General features: G+C 45.2%; 1 protein-coding gene across 2 annotated transcripts; it reads left to right on the forward strand.

Moving 5' to 3' along the window:
* The first annotated feature begins 10,667 nt into the window (after nt 1-10,667).
* enoph1 (enolase-phosphatase 1) lies at nt 10,668-25,243 on the forward strand. Of its 2 annotated transcripts, none has more exons than XM_038791670.1 (6): nt 10,668-10,810; nt 15,477-15,578; nt 17,812-18,014; nt 18,529-18,661; nt 21,516-21,639; nt 24,298-25,243. In XM_038791670.1, exons 1-6 carry the CDS (start codon nt 10,727-10,729, stop codon nt 24,429-24,431), a joined length of 780 nt encoding a protein of 259 aa, XP_038647598.1. In that variant the 5' UTR covers nt 10,668-10,726; the 3' UTR covers nt 24,432-25,243. The 2 variants fall into 2 exon arrangements, with proteins under 2 accessions (XP_038647598.1, XP_038647597.1); XM_038791669.1 differs by lacking the exon at nt 10,668-10,810 and adding an exon at nt 10,864-11,191.
* Nucleotides 25,244-26,093: the final 850 nt, after the last annotated feature.

Below are 26,093 nucleotides of genomic sequence, written 5' to 3' on the forward strand. Positions count from 1 at the left end.
CGCGGTGGCGCAGTGGGTTAGCCCTGCTGCCTCACGGCGCCGAGGTCTCAGGTTCGATCCCGGCTCTGGGTCACTGTCCGTGTGAATTTTGCACATTCTCCCCGTGTTTGCATGGGTTTTGCCCCCACAACCCAAAGATGTGCAGGATAGGTGGATTGAACACACTAAATTGCCCCTTAATGAATAACGAATATAAATACTAATGTGTTTGTTCACTCTTCACAACTATAACTGATGATAAAGTAAATGAGAAGTGTTAACTATGTTTAATTACACGTGTCAACTAAGCTATATCTCTCTAACACTCTGCTATCTAGTCACTCCTGGTTCGAAGAGGCGGGAAGATCCTCTGAGATCAGTTTATATACATGAATCTAGTGCTGCCATCGAGTGGTTGTCTAACACTATGATACAGTTGTTAACCCTTTACATGCCAGCAGACATACAGATCACTATAGGGGCCAGCACCAGGTATGGGTGATGTTGTGAGCGGGTGTCTGGGGTACAGGGTCTGGTGAGCAGGCCCGCAGCAGCCTGGAGTACATGGGGAGGGCGTTCCAGGTAGGGTGGTGGGGTGGAATCAATAGGGGAATGGAGGGTGTCGGGGTGGGAGCCCCTGCTGTTTGTCGGTCGAACACCCTCTCCCTATGCCTTTATTTATTATTTTCAGATATTAAACACTATGGCAGGGATGTTGGACGCAGAGGTTGACCTAGTGATGCTGGTGCAATGCGATGCGGCCAGACACCGGAGAAGGCGGCAGAGCAACACCATCTGCAGATGCTCGAGGCAGCGGCCCATGTGCTGGATCCCGCCCCACACCCCGAGGACCCGGCTACCCATCAGGCTAGGGAGGAACCCAGAGGTGGAGTCCCGCGACGGCCGAGGGTGTACAGTGCCGCTCATCATTAGAACAAATGACGGACAGCGTGTGCCGCAGGAGGCTCCGCCTCAACAAGGACTTGGCACCACGTGGAGGAGGAGGACACCTGCTCCCGGTGACCAGGGAGGCAAAGGTCAGGACGTCGGCCTCTCTCACCCCTTGGGCTCCCGGAGCTTCCGACACACCAAAGGTCGCCACCTCTGGACTCGGTATCACTCTCACCTTTAATACTTCTGACATGACATCAGTAAATCCCTGCCAGAAGCCTCTCAGCCTCGGACATGCCTAGAACATATGGCCTCCAACTCCCCACCCAGTTCTTCTTCACATTTTCGCTTCACCTCCCCTATCGGGGCTCCCTCCCACTCCATCAGTTCTTTGCAAATCTCTGAAACCATCCCCTCCCCTAATCCTACTCTCGACACCACCTTATCCTGTAGCCCCTGGCGTGGCAGGTGTGGGGAGGTCGAAACCCCCTCCCTACAAAATCCCTCACTTACAGATACCAGAACCCATTCCCACCTGGCAGCTCAAACTCCTCCAAGCTCGGGAAGCCCTCATCGATAAAGAGTTCTCCAAATCGGATTGGATTTGTTTATTGTCACGTGTACCGAGGTACAGTGAAAAGTATTTTTCTGCGAGCAACTCAACAGATCATTAAGTGCATGGGAAGAAAAGGGAATAAAAGAAAATACATAATAGGGTAACACAAGGTATACAATGGAGCTACATAAACACCGGCATCGGATGAAGCACACAGGGTGGAGTGTTAATGAGGTTAGTCCATAAGAGGGTCATTTAGGAGTCTGGTAACAGCGGGGAAGAAGCTGTTTTTGAGTCTGTTCATGCGTGTTCTCAGACTTCTGTATCTCCTGCCCGATGGAAGAAGTTGGAAGGGAGAATAACCCGGGTGGGAGGGATCTTTGATTATGCTGCCCACTTTCCCCAGGCAGTGGGAGGTGTAGATAGAGTCAGTGGGTGGGAGGCAGGTTAGTGTGATGGACTGGTCTGTGTTCACGACTCTCTGAAGTTTCTTGCGGTCTTGGGCCGAGCAGTTGCCATACCAGGCTGTGATGTAGCCAGATAGGATGCTTTCTATGGTGCCTCTGTAAAAGTTGGTAAGAGTTAATGTGGACATGCCGAATTTCCTTAGTTTCCTGAGGAAATATAGGTGCTGTTGTGCTTTCTTGGTGGTAGCGGCGACGTGGGTGGACCAGGACAGATTTTTGGAGATGTGCACCCCTAGGAATTTGAAACTGCTAACCATCTCCACCTCGGCCTTACTGATGCTGACAGGGGTGTGTACAGTACTTTGCTTCCTGAAGTCAATGACCAGCTCTTTAGTTTTGCTGGCATTGAGGAAGAGATTGTTGTCACTGCACCACTCTTCTAGGTTCTCTATCTCCCTCCTGTATTCTGACTCATCATTATTCGAGATCCGGCCCACTATGGTCGTATCGTCAGCAAACCTGTAGATGGAGTTGGAATCAAATTTTGCCACGCAGTCGTGTGTGTACAGGGAGTAGAGTAGGGGGCTCAGTACGCAGACTTGTGGGGCCCCGGTATTGAGGACTATTGTGGAGGAGGTGTTGTTGTTCATTCTTACTGATTCTTTCGATCCCTGCCCGCTGCCACCTCCGGAACCTCCCATCCAGCACCCCCAGAATGGACCAGTGATATCACATATCGGTGCCCACACTGATGCCCCCTTCAGGGCCATGTGCTGCCGCCACTGACCCCACACCCTCAGAGCTACCACTACTACCGGGCTTGTGGAGTACCTGGCCGGTGAGAACGAGCTGTTAACAATGCCCCTAAACCCGTGACCCTACATGAGGCTGCCTCCACCTGCTCCCAAGCCGACCCCTCCCGCACTACTCTGAAAGACGAACAGGAACTACAGGGCACCAACATCTTCACTGTCTGTACCCGCCCTGCCAATGACTGCGGGAGCACATCCCACCTCCAAAAGTCCCCCTCATCTGTTTTACCATCGACCCAGATTCAGCTTGTGCAGCTGCTCCCACTCCCGCGCCACCTGGATGCCTGAATACCGAAAGCTCCCCCCCACCATCTTGAACGGCATCTCCCCAATCTTTTCTTCTGCTCCCTCGCCTGAATCACAAAGACCTCACTCTTGCCCGTGTTCAATTTATATCCTGAAAACCAACCAAATTCCTCCAATATCCCCATAATCCCTCCAATCCCCCCCCCCCCCCCCCCCCCCCCAAGCAGGTCTGAAATATGTAGAAGTAGATCATCCACCTATAGCACGACCCTGTGCTCCACCCCAGTCCCGCACTATCCCCTGCCAGACCTCCAATATTCTCAGTGCCATTGCCAACGGCTCTGTAGCCAGGCCAAACAGCAGTGGGGAAAGTGGGCACCCCTGCATCGCCCCTGATGCAGCCTGAAATAGTCTGAACTCACTTGATTTGTCCGCACACTCGCCACGGGCGCCTGATGTAACAACCGGACCCAGTCCACAAATCCCTGCCTGAACCCAAACCGCCCCAGGATCCCCCACAGATATTCCCACTCCTCCTGATCAAAGGCCGTCTCTGCATCCATCGCGACCACCATCTCTACCTCTCATCCCTCTGGAGACATTATAATCACATTAAGTAGCCTCCTGACGTTGGCTGGCAGATGCTTCTCCTTCACGAGCCCTGTCTGGTCATCCCCTATCACCCCTGGTACATAAGTATAAAAGCTCTCAAATTATGTTACAGTTATATAGAACATTGGTTAGGCCACATTTGGAATACGTGTCCAATTCTGGTCACCACACTACCAGAAGGATGTGGAGGCTTTTGAGAGAGGGCAGAAAATGTTTACCAGGATGTTGCCTGGTATGGAGGGTATTAGCAATGAGGAGAGATTGAATAAACTGGGATTGTTCTCCCTAGAGAGACGGAGGCTGAGGGGTGACCTGATAGAAGTTTATAAAATGATGAGGGGTATAGGGTGAACAGTTGGAGGGTTTTTCCCAGGACGGAAATGACAATTACAAGGAGGCACAAGTTCAAGGTGAGGGGGGATAGGTTCAGTGGAGATGTACGGGGAAATTTTTTTTACATAGAATGGTGGCAGCATGGAATGCACTGCCAAGTGAGGTGGTTGGGGCAGATACATTAGCGACCTTTAAGACTTATCTGGATAGACACATGAACAGACAGGGTATAGAAGGACACAGGCATTTGTTCTAGATCGGACACGTGATCGGTGCAGGCTTGGAGGGCCAAAGGGCCTATTCCTGTGCTGTATTGTTCTTTGATCTTGTAATACAATATATCTGAAATTCCTACATTCATCACACCTCCCCCCCTTAAAGAATGTGAACCAACAATATAAACAGATGGCTTCATTTTCCAAAGCATTTCAACTCAAAACCTATCTCATTACTAAACACAACTAATACTCTATAAGATACATGTATTAAATTTAAGCATGCAAATGTAAACATGGGTATATTCCATTTCAGTCTTTCTTTTCTACCTTCGAACGTTCCAATTTTCTCACATTTCAAAGTTGTGATAAAGCATCAGCAATCACGATTTCTCTTTGTGCTACATATATAATTTTCAAGTTAAATGGTTGTAGCAATAAACTCGATCCTTAAACTTTTCCAAAAACTTTAATGGTTTATGATCTGTATATACAATTGTCTCTGTTGAATTGTTAGCAACATCAATGTCTAAATGTTGTAACGCCAAAACCAAACTCACTGTCTCCTTCTTGATGATCGAATGTTTCTTTTGATGAATATTTAGTTTCTGAGAAAAATAACCAACAGGACGTTTTATTCTTTTTTTGTCTTCCTGCAACAATACAGCACCAATGTCTACATCACTCATTTGGCATAAATTGCTTGGCATAATTAGATGTCACCAACACAGATGAGGTGGTTAACACAGTTTTCAGAATTTCGAATGCCTCCTGACATTCTGATGTGCACTGAAATTTCTTGTGCTTTTTGAGAAGTTCAGTCAGTGGAGCAAGAACATGCTACAATTTGGCAGAAATTTCCAGTAGAAACCATTCATTATTTATTTATTTATTATAAATTTGATTCCCAATTATTTCTTTCCAATTAAGGGGTAATTTAGGGCAGCACAATGGCATAGTAGTTAGCGCTGCTGCCTCACGGCTCCGAGGCCCCAAGTTCGATCCCGGCTCTGGGTCACTGTCCGAGTGGAGGTTGCACGTTCTCCCCGTGGTGCGTGGGTTTTGCCCCTGTGGTGAATGTGTAACCACTATAATTCACACTGTACATTACTGTGTCCCTGTGGGCTCCATCTGTGAGCCGTTGCGCGGCTCTGCCCACAGGGGGAGATGAGGATCATGTACAGGGCTCCACCCTAGGCTCCACCCCCTTCAGGAAGTATAAGTGCTGCAGTCCTACGAGTCCGCCTCCAGTTCAGCACAGTCGCAGGCAGGCTCAGTTGTAAGCCGATTAAAGCCACAGTTTACTTCAACTCATGTCTCTGGTTGAATTGATGGTCGCATCAGCCCCACAACCCAAAGATTTAAAAAAATAAATAAATGTAGAGTACCCAATTCATTTTTTCCAATTAAGGGGCAATTTAGTGTGTTCAATCCACCTACCATGCACATCTTTGGGTTGTGGGGGCGAAACCCACGCAAGCATGGGGAGAATGTGCAAACTCCACACGGACAGCGACCCAGAGCCAGGATCGAACCTGGGACCTCGACACAGTGAGACTGCAGTGCTACCACTATGCCACCGTGCTGCCCCCACAACCCAAAGATGTGCAGGGTAGGTGGATTGGCCACGCTAAAATTGCCCCTTAATTGGAAAAAATTAATTGGTTACTCTCAGTTTATATTTAAAAAAGGGGCAATTTAACATGGCCAATCCACCGACTCTGCACATCTTTTTGGATTGTGGGGGTGAGACATACGCAGACACAGGGAAAATGTGAAAACTCTACAATGACAGTGACCTGGGGCTGGGATCGAACGTCGGCATGTGAGGCGGCAGTGCTAACCACAGCGCCACCGTGCTGCTCCAATGGAAACCATTCATGCCCAAAATCTCAGAACCTCTTTCCTTGTTAATGGTATTGGAAACTCCCAGGACATCTGACCATGTCCAATTGAATGGTTAAAGTATATGACTTGAGCTTTTGCAAGTTCACTTTTAGCCAAGTCCAATACCAATCTAGCCTCCTATAGTTGATCAAACAACTCCTTTAATGTTCCAAATGCTCCTTCCGCATTTGATTGAGCACCACAACTTGTCAATGTGCACTGCACAATTGTTTAGTCCAGAAATGACCTTGTTGGTTAATCTTTGGAATGTTGCTGCCGCATTCTTCAGACTAAACGGCATAACTTTAAACTGATACAGACCATTTGGCATCATAAAAGCCAAAACCTCCTTTGCCCTGTCAGATAAAGGTATTTGCCCGTAACCTTTAAGTAAATCAAGTTTGGTAATAAAATTTGCTTGCCCCACCTTTTCAACACAGTCTTCCAAATGAGGAATAGGATACAAATTTAACTTGATAACTGTGTTGACCTTTCTATTATCCACACACAATCATTTTGTTCCATCTGGATTTGGTACCACTACAATAGGTGAGCTCCAATCACTGTGGAGAGCTGTAGAGGCTGGGTCCTTAAGTATGTTCAAGGTTGAGAGAGACAGATACTTAGGAGAATCAAGGGTTATGAGGATAAGGCAGGAAAGTGAAATTGAGCATTAAATCAGCCATGATCTTGTTGAATGGCAGAGGAGACTCGAGGGGCCAAATGGCTTACTTCTGCTTCAATGTCTTATGGTCCTTCAGGGATGCAGAGGGAGGGAGAGGGGTATGCCTAGACAGTGCTCTGACTTCCCCCCCCGACACAGGTTGGCACTTCCACGTTGCCTACCTGACAGTGACAACCTGTATTTGGGTGTGTGTGTGCCAGGTGTGTGCCCTAGTGGGAGCCCCATGGGGGAGGGCGAGAGGGTGTATTGATGTATGGTGCGGAGGAGTGCTGGCTATACATCCATGGTGTTGGTTATAGTGTTAATCACCCTGGGGTAACACGGACTGCAACTGAATGCAGTAGTACTGGAAAGTAGACTCCAAATGTTGAAGTTCGTTCAATACGCTTTATTGAACCTGTTAAGCAGTGCACACAGTTCGCTGTGGGTTTGACACTCTACTAACCTAAGCATGCTTACTACAACTAACTAGACCAAACTAGCTCTGAGCCACGAGTAGAAGGTGCAAACTGATATATGCACCCTGACTGTCACTACAGTTATCATCAGTGGAAAGTTGCAGAGTGCTGATGCCTCATGTGTTTTATAGTGGGAAATCCCCTTCTAGTGTTCTGCCTGGTGATTAGTTGTGTTCTGTCCTGTGTGTTGATTGGCTGTACTGGGTGTCTGTCACTGCCTGTCTGTATCTCATTGTGTGCCTGAGTGCATATTGTGACATTGGTGAGGGGGTGCAATGCCAGCGGTAGATGTGGGGAGGTGTGGGGGAGGGAGTGGAATGCCAGAGAGGATTGTCGGGGAATGGGGGTAGCCCATGGTACGTGAATGGGGGTTGGAAGCCAATAGGCAGCAGAACTGATCGGGGCATCCTGTAAAAGCAGCGCTCTGATCTCTTTGGAGCTGGATGCCATCTCTATGAAGCTATGAGGCCCCAGCCCACCAGAGTGATGGTGTAAACCACACCCACTATTTATTTGTCTGAGGGGCTCAAGATTTGGCGGGAAAACTGGTCTGTACAACTGGAGAGTTACACGCCAGTTTCTGTCCAAGCCTGACACTTAGCAAATCCTGGTGAGATTCCACCTAACATCAAATATCTTGGTGTTTTGAAAAATACTTTGCTTTTTACAGACAGTGCTCTAATTAGGATTTGATGCCATTAAGTGCTTTGAAAACAATCAATGTTTTGCTCCTATGTGGTCTAATAGGACTTGACACCCGCTTTGCCTGAACAGCTGGATCCTTTTCTTTGCCAGTCTTGGGGTAAAGGCAGATTGTGAAGAATGCGGATGCCAGAGAGAATAGCAGGTGTAGGATGGGTTAAATTCAATGTAACTCTCCCACTCTTCTGCCTCAACAACATCTCTTACTTCAACTCTAAAACATGCATCCTGTCCAGTATCAAAGTGGCATTCACATTTCATGTGTCAACCATACTTGTGTTGACCTTTATGGAGCTCGGTACTGAAGACAGCTATTAATGTGCATCTCACAAACCTTCAGGCAGGAAGTTCCTCTGTACTGTAGATTCAGACATGAGTACTGTAATATGCTATATTACAATGTGAAAGGCACTTTCACTACAACTCTTTAGCAAAAGGGGTCGGAAACATCAAAAATTCCATCATCATTCCAAAAATTTATATTTTCCCAAACTAGTTGCAAAGGAGTTCCTGATTATTCAGTGGGTAAATGCTCCACAAGCGGTGTTCGCACAGAGAGGTTCTCAGCTTCAATTCCCTGTATGTGCTTTTCGTTAAAGTCAGTTGGACAGCAGATTGAAATACAAGTAAAACACTTGTGCACATGGAAATGGAGCCAGTAAAAATCAACACTTTTGGGAGGGTGAGGGAGTCGTTTGGGGGGGGGGGGGGGGGGGCGCAATAGAACATACAGTGCAGAAGGAGGCCATTCGGCCCATTGAGTCTGCACTGATCGGCACGGTTGCACAGTGGTTAGCACTGCTGCCTATATGATGCTGAGGACCCGGGTTCGAACCCCGGCCCCGGGTCACTGTCCATGTGGAGTTTGCACATTCTCCCGTGCTTGCGTGGGTTTCGCCCCCACAACCCAAAGATGTGAAGGGTAGGTGGATTGGCCACGCTAAATTACCCCTTAATTGGAAACAAATAATTGGGTACTCTGAATGAAAAAAAAAGAGAGTGGTGGGGGTGATCTTTTGATATCTGGGTAGTCAGGTGGGGAGGGGGTGTGAGCAGCTGCACAAGCTGAATTTGGCTCAGTTGGCAGAACAGATGAAGGGAGATTTTAGGAGGTGGGATGTACTCCCACTGTCGCTGGCAGGACGGGTACAATCGGTGAAGATGGTGGTTCTCCCGAGGTTCTTGTTTGTGTTCCAGAACTTCCTGATTTTTATTCCTAATGCTTTTTTCAGGAGGGTGAATGCGCTGATTTCAGGGTTTGTTTGGTGGGTAAAGCCCCCGGGTGAAGAGGGTGCTGCTGGAGCGGGGTTGAGGGTGTGGTGGTTGGCGGGTTACCTCTCCTGAATTCCATGAACTATTACTGGGCGATGAATATAGCTATGTTTAGTGGGTAGAGGAGGAAGGGTCGGTATGGCAGTGGATGGAGGCAGCCTTTTGCAAGGATATGAGCTTGGGGACATTGTTGACGGTGCCTTTGCCATTCTCGCTGGAAGAATTCTGTAAGGAGTTGGAAGCTGGGCTGTGGGAGGAAGCCCAGAAGAGGGTGAATGCATCCTTGTTGTGCGCTAGGGTAGCCTTAACCAGTTTAGTGTGGTACAGAGGGCACATATGACAGTTGCCAGGATGACCAGGTTGTTTGAAGGGGTGGAAGACAGGTGTGGACGGTGTGTTGGTTGGCCCGCGAATCATGTCCACATGTTTTGGGCATATCTGAAGCTTGAGGGATTCTGGCAGGGGTTTGCCGGCGTTATCATAGCATTTACAGTGCAGAAGGAGGCCATTCGGCCCATCGAGTCTGCACCAGCTCTTGGAAAGAGCACCCTACCCAAGGTCAACACCTCCACCCTATCCCCATAACCCAGTAACCCCACCCAACACTAAGGGCAATTTTGGACACTAAGGGCAATTTATCATGGCCAATCCACCTAACCTGCACATCTTTGGACTGTGGGAGGAAACCGGAGCACCCGGAGGAAACCCACGCACACACGGGGGAGGATGTGCAGACTCCGCACAGACAGTGACCCAAGCTAGAATCGAACCTGGGACCCTGGAGCTGTGAAGCAATTGTGCTATCCACAATGCTACCGTGCTGCCTTGGAGGTCCTGAAGGTGAAGGGGTCCCGAGGTCAGAAATGGTGATCTTCGGCATGTCAGAAGACCCTGGGAGTCCAGGGGGCGAGAGAGGCTGATGTCTTGGCCTTTGCCTTCCTTGTAGCCTGGAGACAGATTGATGTACCATCAATTACCATGAGACGAGAATGGTGAAACAATCGAAGCTTTCTTGCACAAGATGTTGTGCCTCCTGCAGCTGGAACCAGAATGGGAGCAGTGCAGGAGAGCATACACTTTTATACATCGCCTGCTGGGAGGAGCCAGCAGGCTGGGATTTACTGTGGTACCTGTAATACAGTGGCAGTACCGTAATACATGCAATGTGTCACCGGTGGTGTTTACCACACGGATATTGTTAGAATGGAGGGACCCCTGAAATCAGGAGTGTGGGTGAGTGAGCTGGCAGTTTCTCAGGCTAGAAAAATGAAAGTTCGCCTGGTCTGTGGAGGAGTTTACCTGGGTGGCAGCCATTTATCGACTTCTTCGAGAAAAGTTAAGATGTCAGCAGTGCGGGGTTAAAATGGGGAGGTAGGGGAGCTGGGGAGTGGGGGGGGGAGGTGGTAGTTATTTTGTTGAGTTGGGTATTTTCAACCCTGTTGGCTTGTTTTGTGATTGTTTGTTGTGTAAATATATAAATGCCTCAATAAAATATTTTTTAAAAAAAAGCAACAATTCTGGTCACTCAGGAAGAAAAATCTCGACACTGTGGGCTCTTTCGTCCTCTTAAAGTTTCTGCCGGCTGACAACTGGACAGCCCCTTTAAGACGAGGGAGCTGCCGCCTGGCGCTGGGGCACCGGATTACAGTAGTCAGGAAGACCTGTACAGTCATGGCGTTAACTGTCGTTTCTTCAGCAGTCAAAGTGTTTCTGCTGGATATCGAGGGGACCACAACACCCATCTCCTTTGTAAAGGTAAAGGGAAGAAAGCGAGCGGTAACTTTGCAGCGCAAGGCGTCTATTTTAAAGGATGGAGTAGCGGAGAGCGCTTGCTCCGCTGCAAAAAGGTGTGCTAAGGGCTTCTTCACTCGGAACTGCTTCCGTTTGTTTCCTGGCTTCCTGCAGCCAGTTCCTGCACCGTGTTTAATACAGGCGTATCTCACAGTCAGAGCGGGAGTATCCCTGAAAATGAGGTTATGAAGAATGTCCACATGAAACGTAGTGATGCTCCACGACCAGAGAGGATTTAGAGACGACTGCACTTGCACTCCTTTGATGGCACCGATTTGTATTACAGATTCATGCATCTCCTTGTTTTCCAAGTTTCTCAGTCGTCGTGATTGTGAAGGAATACTGGTACATAGTTTAAATTATAATTCCTGTTCTCAACAACATGCGTCTTTGTGATAAAGGAGCACAAAGTAATCCACAGGAACTAGAATTATCGAGCAAAATTTGGCACCGATCCACATGAAGAGATATTAAAGCAGAAATTTGGTCAGAGATAGTTTTTAAAAAAATATTTTTTTACCCAATTCTTTTTTTCAATTTAAGGGGCAATTTAGCGTGGTCAATCCACCCAACCTGCACATCTTTGGGTTGTGGGGGTGAAACCCAGGCAGACATAGTTTTTTTAATGAGCCTTAAAGGAGGAGGAAGGAAAGAAAGCCTTGCAATTATGTAGCGCCTTTCACTTTTTAATATAAATTTAGAGTACCCAATTATTTTAAGGGACAATTTAGCGTAGCCAATCCACCTATTCTGCACATCTTTTTGGGTGTGTGGGTGAGACCCACGCAGACACGAGGAGAATGTGCAAATTTCACCCGGGCCAGGATTGAACCCAGGTCCTCGTTAGCGTAGCGCCTTTCACAACCAGAGGACATCACGACCAGTGTTTTATTTTTGAAGTGTAATATAGGAGGCATGCAGCCAATTTACCCACAGCAAGCACCCACAATTAAGAATGTGGACGTGACCAGATAATCTACTTTTGGGATGAAGACACCAGGGATAAGAACATAAGAAATAGGAGTAGGTGTATACCATTCTGCTCCTCGAGCCTGCTCCCCCATTCAGTAAGATCATGGTTGATCTGATTGTGGCTTCAACTCTACTTTCCTGCCTGTCCTCTGTAAGCTTTGATTTTGAATGTTTATTGTCACGTGTACCGAGGTACAGTGAAAAGTATTTTTCTGTGAGCAGCTCAACAGATCATTAAATACATGAAAATATAGTAAAAGAAAATACATAATAGGGCAACACAAGGTACACAATGTAACTATATAAACACCAGCATTGGTTAAAGCATACAGGGTGTAGTGTTAATGAGGTCAGTCAATAAGAGGGTCGTTTAAGAGTCTGCTAACAGTGGGGCAGAAGCTGTTTTTGAGTCTGTTCGTGCGTGTTCTCAGACTTCTATCTCCTGCCCGATGGAAGAAGTTGGAAGAGTGAGTAAGCCGGGTGGGAGGGGTCTTTGATTATGCTGCCCACTTTCCCCAGGCAGCGGGAGGTGTAGATGGAATCAGTGGATGGGAGGCAGGTTTTTGTGATGGACTGGGCTGTGATCACGACTCTCTGAAGTTTCTTGCAGTCCTGGGCCAAGCAGTTACCATACCAGGCTGTGATGCAGCCAGATAGGATGCTTTCTATGGTGCATCTGTAGAAGCTGGTAAGAGTTAATGTGGACATGCCGAATTTCCTTAGTTTCTTTCCTGAGGAAGTATAGGCGCTGTTGTGCTTTCTTGGTGGTAGCGTTGACATGGGTGGAGCAGGACAGATTTTTGGAGATGTGCACCCCCAGGAATTTGAAACTGCTAACCATCTCCACCTCGGCCCCGTTGATGCTGACAGTGGTGTGTACAGCACTCTGCTTCCTGAAGTCAATGACCAGCTCTTTTGTTTTGCTGGCATTGAGAGATAGATTGTTGTTGTTGACCCACTCCACTAGGTTCTCTATCTCCCTCCTGTATTCTGACTCGTCGTTATTCGAGATCCGGCCCACTGTCATCGTATCGTCAGCAAACTTGTAGATGGAGTTGGAACCAAATTTTGCCACGCAGTCGTGTGTGTACAGAGAGTATAGCAGGGGGATAAGTACGCAGCCTTGCGGGGCCCCGGTATTGAGGACTATCCTGGAGGAGGTGTTGTTGTTTATTCTTACCGATTTTGATCTGTGGGTCAGAAAGTCAAGGATCCAGTTGCAGAGTGGAGAGCCACGTCCAATGTTTTGGAGCTTTGATATGAGCTTGGCTGGGATTATGGTGTTGAAGGCGAAGCTGTAGTCAATAAATAGAAGTCTAATGTAGGAGTCCTTGTTGTCGAGATGCTCTAGGGATGAGTGTAAGGCCCGTGAGATGCATTGTAGATCAAAAATCTGTCTAACTGGAGAGTGGAGTAGGAGGGATAAATATGCGGGTAGTGTCTATGGGAGAGGAGCGGGTATGTGCATTATGGTTTGATTGAAGTATTGGTTTTCCATTGATGTTTGCATATTTCTGTTATCTGTAACTGTTTACAATGCCAAAAAATACCTCAATAAAATTGTTTGTTAAAAAGAAAATCTGTCTAACTCAGTCTTGAATATATTCAGTGATCCAGTTTCCACTGCTCCCTGGAGTAGAGAATTCCAAAGGTTAAAGACCCTCTGCAAATAGAAATTCCTCCTCCTTTCTGTCTTAAATGGGAGATCTCTTTGAAACTCTGTACCCTAGTATGAGATTCCCACACAGAGGGAAACATCCTCTCGCCATCTACCCAGTTCCAAGAGGAATCATGTTTGACTGGAAAATGTAGCTGTTTCTCTCTCGACCGATGCTGTCAGACCTGTTGAGTTATCAAGCGCTTTGTTTTCAATTCTGCTCTGTCAAGTACCCTCAGAGTCCTTTATCTTTCAATAAGCTTATCTCTTGTTCTCTAAACTCGAGTGAGTATAGGCTTATCCTGCTCAACCTAGTGAATCTTCTCTGAACTACCTCCAATGTAAGTATTTCCCTACTTTAAATATTTTTTTAATTTAAGGGATGTGGGCGTCGCTGGCTAGGCCAGTATTTCTTGTCCATAACTAGTTGTCCTTGAAACGGTGGTGGTGAGCTGTCTTCTTGAACTCTGCAGTCCCCGAGGTGTAGGTACATCCACAGTGCTGTTAGGGAGTGAATTCCAGGATTTTGACCGAGCGACAGTGAAGGAACAGCAATATATTTCCAAGTCAGGATGATGAGTGACTTGGAGGGGGAGCTCCAGGTGGTGGTGTTCCCAGGTAGCTGCTGCTCTTTTCCTCCTAGACAGTAGGGGTTGTGGGTTTGGAAGGAACTGCCTAAGGAACATTGCTGAGTTCCTGCAGTGCATCTTGCAGATGATACACACGGCTGCCACTGTTCATCGGTGGTGAAGGGATTGAATATTTGTGGAAGGGGTAGCCATCAACTGGGCTGCTTTGTTCTGGATGGTGTCAAGCTTTTCGAGTGTTGTTGGAGCTGCACCCATCGAGGCGAATGACGAGTATTCCATTACACTCCTGACTTGTGCCTTTGGGGAATCAGGAGGTAAGTTACTAGCCTTTGACCTGCTCTGGTAGCCACAGTATTTATATGGCTATTCCAGTTCAGTTTTAGGTCAGTGATAATCCCCAGGATGTTGATAGTGTGGGATTCAGTGATGGTAATGCCATTTAATGTCAAGGGGTGATGGTTAGATCTTCCCTTGTTGGAGATGGTCATTGCCTGACACTTGTGAGGTTGTCAGCCCAAGCCTGGATATTGTCCAGATTTTGTTGCATTTGGACTGCTTCACTATCTGAGGAGCCGCGAATGGTGTTGAACATTGTACAGTCATCAGCGAACATTCTGACTTCTGAACTTATGATGGAAGGAAGGTGATCAATGAAGCAGCTGAATATGGTTGGGCCAGGACACTACCCTGAGGAACCCCTGCAGTGATGCCTGCAGCTGAGTTGATTGACCCTCAACCACCATAACCATCTTTTGTGCCAAATATGACTCCAACCAGCAGAGGGTTTCCCCCTGATTCCCATTGACACCAGTTTAGCTGGGGCTCCTTGATGCCACACTCAGTCAAATGCTGCCTTGATGTCAAGGGCTGTCACTCTTGCCTCACCTCTGACATTCAGCTCTTTTGTAAGGAAACCAAAACTGTTGTGTGTACAGTGCTCTGGCGTGATCTCACTAATGCCGTTTACTGATGTAAGAAGATTTCCCTAGACTTCTGCTCCAGCTCTTTGCAATAAAGGTCAACATTCTATTTGTCTTCTCATTTACTTGCTGCACCTGCAAAATCTGTCAAGAGTTTGGAATGCCATGGTGGCGTAATCACCTGCCATTTTGGCTGCCAATATTCTTAAATACGTATTGGACATGGCCATTCTGTGCTGTTGTTAAAGAATAATAATTATTTTTACACATGTGAAAAGAAGCTGGACTAGTCTATTTTATGAGAAGTTACAGATTAAAGAATGTGGAAATTGCATGTCAAATTATTGTAAAGATGTGAATTTATGTTACGTTCAGTAATTTGTAACAATCACTTCATGGAGCATTATTAAATCACTCCGAAATGTATTTCTCAGTAAACTGATATTGCTTGTAGTGTCTAAACTAACGTATTGTATGTATTTTTAAATCAGGATGTTTTGTTTCCTTACATCAAAGAAAATGTGAATGGATACCTGCATTCACATTGGCATGAGGAGGGATGTCAGGATGATGTAGAACTTTTGAGAAAACAGGTAAATCTTTTTTTAAAATTTAGAGTATCCAATTAATTTTTTCCAATTAAGAGGCAATTTAGTGTGGCCAATTCACCTATACTGCACATCTTTGGGTTGTGGGGGCGAAACCTATGCAAATACGGGGAGAATGTGCAAACTCCACACAGACAGTGACCCAGGGCCAGGATTGAACCTGGGACCTCGGCGCCGTGAGACAGCAGTGCTACCACTGTGCCACCGTGCTGCCCTGAAAACAGGTAAATCTGACCAGTCAGAATATAATTCTCCTTCGATACCCCTTGCCTTGAATAAAGATTTTGTTGAACTGAATGCAACAGTGGGGAAATGTGTTCACAACCTGGTGGAAATATTTACAAGAATGGCTATTTTTTTTAATTAACAAAAAATATGCTTGATCTACGCGCTAATTGGAGTGACTGCTTGAAATTTTCAGCACTATATCAATGTGAAATAATATACTTTGTGAATTCAATAATGTGTTCGTGTAATGAATAAATAGATATTTCAGAGTGATTACAAAGATTACACAGCATGTAGATGTTACAAAAGACTACATCCATGAAGTTTGAACATTTTGTGAAACTGCCTAGAAACTACCTCCAGTTATCCAGTTATTTTATGCTGCATACTAGCATCATAGAACAATAGAGTACAGAAGACTTCTGCTGGTTCAATAGAAGGGCTACTCAATTAGTCCGACACCCATTTCCTGGCAAAGTTTTCTCCTTCCAAGTTTTTATCGAATTCACTTTTCAAATTTGCTATTGAATCTGTTTTCAGCACCCTTCCAAATAATAAAAGCTCACTGCACAAAGATCTTTTTCCTGGGGCGGATTGGTGGTGCAGTGGTTAGCACTGCTGTCCACGCCACTGAGGACTCAGGTTCAATCCCGTCCCCTGGTCACTGTCCATGTGGAGTTTGTACATTCTCCCTGTGTCTGCGTGGGTCTCACGCCCACAGCCGAAATATGTGCAGGGTAGGTGGATTGGCCAAGTTAATTGCCCTTTAATTGGATTTTTTTTTTAAAGCTCTTTTCCTCACTTTTTTGGTCAATTATTTTAAATCTGTGTCCTCTGATCACTGGTGCTTCTGACACTGGAAATAATTTTTTCTTATTTATTTACTGATGCTATTCTTGATTTTTAGCAACTCCGTCAAACCTCCTCTTAGCAGTCCATTGTTGTAAGAAAAACAATTCCGGGTTCTCCAGTCATCGAAACAGAAAATGATGGAAATATTCAGTGGGTGGGATTCTCCGTTGCCTGACACCAATATCGTAATGGGCGATCGGCCGGAGAATCCACTCCAACGCTCAAATCTGGGCCGGCGCCAGTTTGACGCCGGTCGGCCATGCTCCGCCCCCTCGAGAGTGGTGTAATTGCAGGCCCTCCTGCGATGCTCCACCCCAAAATGGCCGAGTTCCCGACCACATGGGTGACGTGTGGTCTGAGTGGTCAGGAACCCGGCGGGGTGGCTGCGGACTGTCCAGTGGCGCCACATTTGTCCGGGATCCATGCCGCTGGGTGGGGGAGGGGGGGCTTCCGCGAGGGCTGGGGGACTGGTGGGGGGGGGGGGGGGGGGGCCTATGGAGTCGCAGAAGACGAGTCGGGTCTGCGCATGGCCGGCGCCATGTTGTAGGCTGTGACCACTGCAGGATGTTGCTGTGCTCATTTGCGGCAAGGACCCGGCCATTCTCCGGCCGTTTTTGATGCGGGAGCCGGAAGTTTGACCCGGCGCTGCTCCTAGCACCTCACTGGTCGCAGAATTGGTGAGAGTTTTGGCGTTGTAAAACGCCCCCGAATTCTCCGTTTGAGCCGGCACTCAGCCGCTGAAATGGAGAATCCAGCCCAGTATGTCTGGCGATTGGATTTTACCGGGCCTCAGTAAAAGATAAGTTCGCAGAGGTTATCTTTGCGATCCGGGATTATCCTACAATAAAGAACAGATTTGGCAGATGAGAGAAGGACCTAATCCTGCATTATGTTATCCTAACAGTTTTAGTGGTGTATAACTAAACCAGTTGTTGGTTATATCCATTCAATTCTGCATATTTTGGACTTATGGTAAGGAAGATGAAGCCCATTCCACTTCCAAGCAGTAACATTCTTCACAAATGACAAAGATAATGAAATAAAATCACATTCAATGAAGGGAATTACATTTGATCATTAGTATTCTTAGTCTGGTGAAATTAAGCGAGCTTTTAATTTGATCCATTCTTTCCTTTAGGCTAAAGATGTCAAGCAATTAGATGGGGCTGTTCTAATTCCAGAGTCGTGCTCAGGAGAGAACGCTGACCAGGAACAAGCTATCAAAACTGTGATAGATCACATTTTGTGGCAGATGTCCCAGGACATGAAAACAACAGCTTTGAAGCAGTTACAGGGTCACATGTGGAAAGAAGCCTATGCATGTGGAGAAGTGAAAGGAGAGTAAGTGATTTTCAACGTGTATATATTATGGAGCAAAATGCATTTGATCCCACAACTATTTGGATTCAGAATGTCTTCTCTGTTGTGAAAGAAAGTGATATGGAAAAATAAAGTTCCAGGTTCCAGTTGGGTTAGCTAATTTCAGCTGGGGCAATAATAATACATTACAACTAATACTTTGGACAAAAGAAGGGGAGGACAACTAGGGTCCCTGCTGTTTAGTGATCCCAGATGGAAAATGGTGTCTGCTTGTAAGTATCTATCTGCAGAGTACTGGATCGTACTTGACTGTGATAAGTTTGCAGCTCCTGCTGTCTGGACTTGAGAATATTGAAGTGGCCACATGGATAAGACCCTCTGAAACCAGACCCTTGTGAGGGTCAGTGTCTTTGGGAGTAAGAAATTGAAATAGGAAAAACATCAGGGTAAAGCAATGACTAATTTTTATACATGTGGCAACCAAATGCTAATTGAAGTGAATTACCATTATCTTTTATTTTTGAACATGAGTCAGAGTGTACAAAGATGTTGCTCCAGCTATTAAAGAATGGAGGAAGGCAGGCAAGAAGGTGTACATCTATTCCTCAGGCAGCGTGGAAGCTCAGAAACTTCTGTTTGGATATTCGGTTGAAGGAGACCTGTTGGAGGTAAGAAGCCATTGTTTGTCGTGCCTGCCCATGACTGAGGTTTCCATAAACAATTGACAAATGTAAAAACGTACTGGCCTTCTCCATATTGGAGACGGAGTCTGAAATCTGTTGAAATTCAGGCATCATGAGCCCTTTCAGGTCAATGCACTTAGATGAGGCACATAGGCAGATGGACTAGAAAGATGCCGGGGACAACCTTGGACTGTGTTGAGAACAGCCTGTCCAGAAGCTTAACACAAAAGTATCACATTCCAGGAGGGCAAAAACTTGTGGTGACGGCAGAAAAATGGACTGAATGTTTGGAAAGTCTCACTGGAGATATGTGTCCATTGCGGCCTGTATGATGTTGGGAGAGTTGGAGGTGGTACATCTGCAGGAGGTACGTCAAGGGAGGTTGGATGAAGTAAATGCAATTACCCAGGCCCCTTGCTGCTGACTGGAAATAAGCAGGGTTGCTGCTGGTAGGAGAAAGGCAAATTGTTCTGCTCGCTTTTCAAGATTTCCACAGCTGCACCTTCTTGGTGACACCATTGTGAACATTGCGCGCAGTCGTTGTATTTTCTCTCAGTACGCTTTTCTTAAAGGTGAAGAAACAGATGCTGAGATATCTAGGTGAAGATGTCCAGATGAAGGTGCTCCTCAGCTGTTAGGGAGTTTCTCAGTGCTAAGTTAGGAGCTATGAATATAGCAGATAGACCTGTTCTCCTAAGAGCCTTCCATCTAGCATTTCCATATGCCACCTGAACATTAATTGAATGCAAACCCTTAATCTTCATGAAGATTATGCATCTGGGTGTCATGTTAAAAAAAATTGGGTCCATTTATGCCATGATGTACAATGTCAGGAAAATAATTGTTCCCACAGAGGTAAGGGCTGCCACAGCTTGAAGCTATCATAATAATGAATCTTTCCAAATAATACTTGTCACTCAAATTAATCTGCCATTCAGGTAAAATTGTGCATTTAACATCTCAAATTCCAGGAAAAGTGTTGTTCCACTTGTTGATATGTGTGCAATGCAAGTTTCCCTGATGTAGTAGAAGATGGCTCCTTGTGTTGTATTTGGAAGGATTCATTAGTATGAGAGCTTCAGGCTGTGGTAACCTTTACTTCTGTGGGAAGAATTCTTTTCCCGATTATTGCACACCATGGCATTACAGGAGACATTTATTTTGACATGAGAAGGTATATATGGAAAGATTTCTGAAGTAGGCTATTTAGTAGTGAGTGGAGTGGATGAAATGCTTCAGGTTATTGCAATTAATTTGAAACTCCACTTCCTCATTTCAGTTTGTAGCATGTTGAGAACCCCCAAAGAAATAGCCATCCTAACCTCTATCAATATTGTCAGAACCAACAAGCAATCAAGAGTAATGAAACAAAATATTGGCACGGCAAGAATGCAAAAATGTTAGTCAAGCCATCGGAGAAACTTATGCCTGGTGTAAAATGCCGTGAAAGATACAGGAAAACACAAGAAAAATGACGTCTACCCTTTAAAGAGTCTTGAAACGATAGATGGATCCTCAGACAAAAATGCGACCTTTATCCTAGGATCCTTTTCCGTGGTATTAAAATGAGACCGGTGTATTCCCAAAAGATCTGTTGCCCATTTTGCCAGTTTTGCCACCACAGATGATGTTGAGCCTTGCATCCAAAAACTAGTGCAATTTACCCCCAATTAGTTAACAGATAAACTCCACGTTCAGTAAATCTTAGTTATTATCAAATAAATACAATTGTATAGGCACGTGAGTGAACTTTTGACACACTGTAGTAATATTCAGAATTGTAATTTAATTTTTATTAATCTAGAGTAGTTTTTAATAAAAAAAGAGAACTTGTTCTTCAGTTGCATGGTAACGATTCCGTGGCATAATTTCGGAGAAGGACAAGGAAAGCTCGAGGAGCTGAATGGCCTACTCCTGCTTTTAAGTCTGACATTCCTCAGGAAGTTCTGGATGGTGTGCTGGTAAATATTTATCCCTGAAACAATACCTAATACAAATGATCCGTTCTTTACAGTGACTAAACATCAAACATATTCACTACTTTTTCAAAATAAATTATTTATTTTTATTCATTTACGCATGTGGGCGTCGCTGGTTAGGCCAACATTTATTGCCTATCCCTAGTTGCCCTTCAGAAGGTGATGGTGTGTTGCCTTCTTGAACCGCTGCAGTCCTGAGGTGTAGGTACATACTGTGCTGTTAGGGAGGGAGTTCCAGGAAGTTGCCCCAGCGACAGTCAAGGAATGGCGATATATTAACAAGTCAGGGTGGTGAGTGACTTGGAGGGGAACCTCCAGGTGGCGGTGTTCCCAGATGTCTACTGCTCTTGTCCTTTTGTTTGTGGGTTTGGAAAGTGCTGTCTAATGTGCTTTGAGCAATTTTGAGGTCATGAAAGGTGCTTTATAAATGCAGTCTTTCCTTTTAGTCATATAGGCCGTCATTAGATCCTGGATTCAAACTTCAGTCTGTGATCAGTTAGCTCAGCTCCACTGTATCAATGGTTGCAGCTTCTGGCACATCTGATTTAGGAAGGAGAAAATTGTCCAGGGTTTTCATTCCTGAACATAAACTCAGCCTAAGTTATCTACACGACTGCTGAGGGCAGGATCAGTGCTTGTGGAACGGCAACCAGCAAGAGTCAGTGTCCTTCAGAAAGGAGTAAAATAAATCAATAATGAGAGATCGTGGGAGTAGGCTCAAAAGTTAAATGTAAAACAACACAACTGGAATTTATGTAGCTTGGCAAACCAACCAGCTATTGTCAGCAAATTTAACTCAGTGCCTGTTCTTTGCCGTTTCTGAAGTTGAAAACTTTCATATAGACATGTTTGATCCTCAGCTTTTTGATGGCTATTTTGACACCAAGATTGGATCCAAAGTAGAAATGGAAAGCTACAGAAGGATTGCACAAGACATTGGTTGTTCCACAGACAACATACTTTTCCTAACAGATGTAACTAAAGGTACAATTTTTAAAAAATATATACGGTTTTTACAACTTACTTGAGTGCTCCACAGTATTTCTGTGGGGAAGAAAACAAGAGAATAAGAAATGCATTGAAGTGAGGAGAGAGCAAGAATCTTGCAAAGGGACTGTCAAAGCATATCTCGAATGTTAACAGCGCTTAAAATGGTCGTCTTGGACACAATCAAGACTTTCATAAAGAGCTGGCCAAATGTCTGGTTAACTATCCCATTGGCAGTATTTGAAGAAGTACAGGAAATTCTCCCAGTTTCTTGGCCAACATTTCGCCCTCATCTATTACCACTAAAAAACAGATGAACTAATCATTTTATTGCTGCTCATGCGAAGTGGCTGCCACATTTATCTACTTAACAGTTTAGTGCACATTTGAGTCCTTGATTGTGACGTAGGATATTTCTGAGTGGTGCAATGAGGCAATATGTTTAGTACAAGCCTTTCTTTTCACATGCAAGAAAAGTCACTTGTCCTAAGTATAAAGTTTACATTAACAGGCCACTCATTATTTTAAAGAGAGTGCTGTTTAGTGAGTGGTGATGATCATTGTGACTTAATTTCATTTATAAAATTGGACTTGTCATAGTTTCAAGGCAAATTATTCATTAGGAATTTAGCACACTAGAGATTAAAGGATGAAAGAATTAAAAGACAAAGCTCAATCCACCATTGTCAACATGGTTTTATGAAGAGTAAGTCATGCTTGGCAAACTTGCTTGGATTCTTTGAGGATGTGACCAGCAAGGTGGATAATAGGGAACCTGTGGATGTGGTATACCTAGACTTCCAGAAGATGTTTGACAAGGTGCTGCATAAAAGACTGATCCAGAAGGTGAGATCTCAGGGGATTGTGGGTAGAGTACTAGATTGGATTGAGAATTGTCTGACTGACAGAAAGCAGAGGGCCGGGATAATTGGGTCCTTCTCTGCCTGGCGAACTGTAACTAGCAAGGTGCCGCAGGGGTCAGTCCTTGGACCTCAATTGTTTCCAATCTATATAAATGATCTGCAAACAGGGACAAAGTGTAACATAGCAAAATATGCGGTTGATACTAAAACAGTGAAGAGGAGAAAAATAGTTTGTAGATGGATATAGGTAGACTAGGAGAATGGGCCAAAATGTGGCAGATGGAGTTTAATGTCGATAAGTGTGAAGTTATCCATTTTAGCTGAAAAAAGAGAAAGACAAATTATTATCTAAATGGAAAGCAGATTCAAAATGTGTCTGGGCAGAGAGATTTGGGTGTCTATTCATGAATCGTAGAAAGTCGGTATGTAGGTACAGCATGTAATAAAAAAGGCAAATGGAATTTTAACATTTATTGCGACAGTATAGAAGTAGAGAAGTGTTGTTGCAATTGTATAGGGTGTTGGTGAGTCCACATCTGGATCATTATGTCCAGTTTTGGTCTCCTTATTTGAGGAAGGATGTGGTGGCATTGGAGTCAGTTTAGAGGAGGTTCACCAGATTGATTCCAGGGATGAAAGGGTTGACGAAGGAGGAGAGATTAAACAGTTTGGGCTTGTATACGCTGTAGTTTAGAAGGATGAGAAGGGATCTAATCGAGGTATATACAATACTAAGAGGGATTGATAAAGTAAACGTAGACCAGATGTTCCCCCTTGTAGGGAAATCTAGAATGAGAGGTCACGGATATAGGTTGAAAGGCGGTAGATTTAAAACTGAGATGAGGAGGAACTACCTCTCACAGAGGATGGTGAATTTGTGGAACTCGCTGCTTTATAGTGTGGTGGAGTCTGAATCGTTAAATGGTTTCACGAAAGAGATAGATATATTTTGGATTTAAAAGGATATGGCGAACAGGCAGGGAGGTGGATTTGAGATCAGGAAGAGATCAGCCATGATAGAACATAGAACAGTACAGCACAGAACAGGCCCTTTGGCCGTCGATGTTGTGCCGAGCATTGTCCGAAACCAAGATCAAGCTATCCCACTCTCTGTCATTTTGGTGTGCTCCATGTGCCTATCCAATAACCACTTGAAAGTTCCTAAAGTGTCCGATTCCACTATCACAGCAGGCAGTCCATTCCACATCCTAACCACTCTCTGAGTAAAGAACCTACCTGGGATATCACTCCTATATCTCCCATCCTGAATCTTATAGTTATGCCCCCTTGTAAAAGCTACATCCACCCGAAGAAATAGTCTCCGAACGTCCACTCTATCTATCCCCCTCATCACCTTATAAACCTCTATTAAGTCACCTCTTGTCCTCCTCTGCTCCAAAGAGAAAAGCCCTAGCTCCCTCAACCTTTCCTCATAAGACCTATCCTGCAAACCAGGCAGCATCCTGGTAAATCTCCTTTGCACCCTTTCCAATGCTTCCACATCCTTCCTATAATGAAGTGACCAGAACTGCACACAATACTCCAAATGATCTGATTGAATGGCGGAGCAGGCTCAGAGGGCTTAATTGCCTACTTCTGCTCCTAGTTCCTGTGCTCATTTGATAGAAAATATCACATTCTCATTTCATTGCTTCATTTTGTGGGCCCTGTGGCTCAGTGCAATTATTTACAAATATATGAAAACTTTTGTCATCACTTTTCAATTAGATTATTGCTTTATTTTTGTATCAAACTAGCCTTGTAACCTTTGCTTTCATTTTAATTCTATCAGAGGCAAGGGCTGCAGAACAAGCAGGAGTTCAAGTGTGCCTTGTGGTGAGGCCTGGAAATGCAGAGTTGACAGAGCAAGAAATGTCTCATTCTATTATCACCTCCTTCAGTGAACTGTCACTATCTGGTCAATGAAAACTGATCAGCTTCAAAATACAATCAAAACTATTCTTCTGCAATGGGACTTGCTAAAATAATTTATCTGCAAGGATTTTCAACAAATACTTTCTCATCATGAGCAGGCATTCAGAGCAAGTTGTATTACGTAGGTTTTCCAAGAAGCATGGGTTTGTATTGAACTTTCTCTTGTATGTTAAATTCACAATCTCAGTACTGCTGCTGTGGAAAGGTATTGACCACAAGGAGAGAGGTAATAGTCTCACAAGGTGAACAAGAAAATTCAGATTGGAAGTCACTCCAGACTGCTATTGCACACCCGCTTTGAGAATGGATTGTGTTTTGTGTGGTATGGAACTGGACCATCTCCCCTACCGGCCAAACATGGCGCAATCACTGGGAATTTGTTTTATATGGCAATGTGGGAGCGTGAAATTTGTATATCCACCTGAAGTGTGAAAAATCCATAATTGTACAGATTGATGTACTTTTGCATAGTGTTGGGGCTGGAAAAAGCATTTTGAGCTGTATAATAGTGAATCTTCAGCAGTTACTAGTCGTGATTTTAATGGAATCAATACCCAGAAGGAAAAATCAGGACATACCAGTTCAAAACAATTAATATACACTGCTACTGGAGTTGCATTTTCAGGTAATGAAGACCAGTTCAGTCGGCTGTTACTACTATTCTTTGCACCACGGGTTATCATTGTGAGCTATGAGTATGACAATTATCCCTACAGTATTTTGGTAAAAACACATCAAGCAACAAGAGAAAAATATGTTTAATCAAACTCTTTTCTTTAACAAAGTTCTTTAATTTCTTCTAATAAGGATGTAATGCTTTTTTTAAAAAAAATGTTTATTAAGACGTTTGTATGAACATTAAGCACAAACCAACACAAGAGTAAGAACAAACAGGAACCCCATAATAAATAAATAACCCAAACGCCCCAAGCCCCTGCCATTCCCATCCTACCTTCCCCATTTAAACACCCCCCCCCCAGCTGACACCTCAATTTTCCTTAAAGAAGTCAATGAACGGCTTCCATCTCCAGGCAAACCCATCCACTGACTCTTAAAGCGAACCTGATTTTTCCAGCCTTAGGAACTCCGCCAGGTCGCTCACCCACACCCCCCGGTTTCGGTGGCTCCGAGTCCCTCCACTCCAGCAAAATCAGGCTATCAGGGAGGCAAAAGCCAGAACATCAGCCTTTCTTGCCCCCTGGACTCCCGGGTCTTCCGACACACTAAATATCGCCACTTCTGGCCTCTGGGCCACCTTCGGCCTCAGCACCTCAGACATTACATCCTCAAAACCCTGCCCGAACCCCTTAGGTTTTGGACATGCCTAAAACATGTGGACTTGGTTTGCGGGCCCCCCTGCACATCGCCCACACCTGCCACCACCTCCTCAAAGAACCTGCTCACCCTGGCCCTCGACATATGTGCCCTATGAACTACCCTAAACTGGATAAGGCTGAGCCTTGCGCACGACGAGGCTGCATTCATCCTCCTCAGAGCCTCGTCCCACAACCCAGCCTCCATTTTTTCCCCCAGTTCCTCCTCCCATTTCCGCTTGACTTCTCCTATCGGGTCTCCCTCCCAGTCCATTAGCTCCTTGTAGATCTCGGACACCTTATCCTTCCTTCGACACCACCTTATCCTGTAATCCCGGAG

The sequence above is a fragment of the Scyliorhinus canicula genome, chromosome 3 (assembly GCF_902713615.1).
Source record: "Scyliorhinus canicula chromosome 3, sScyCan1.1, whole genome shotgun sequence".
Taxonomy (NCBI): Eukaryota; Metazoa; Chordata; class Chondrichthyes; order Carcharhiniformes; family Scyliorhinidae; genus Scyliorhinus; species Scyliorhinus canicula.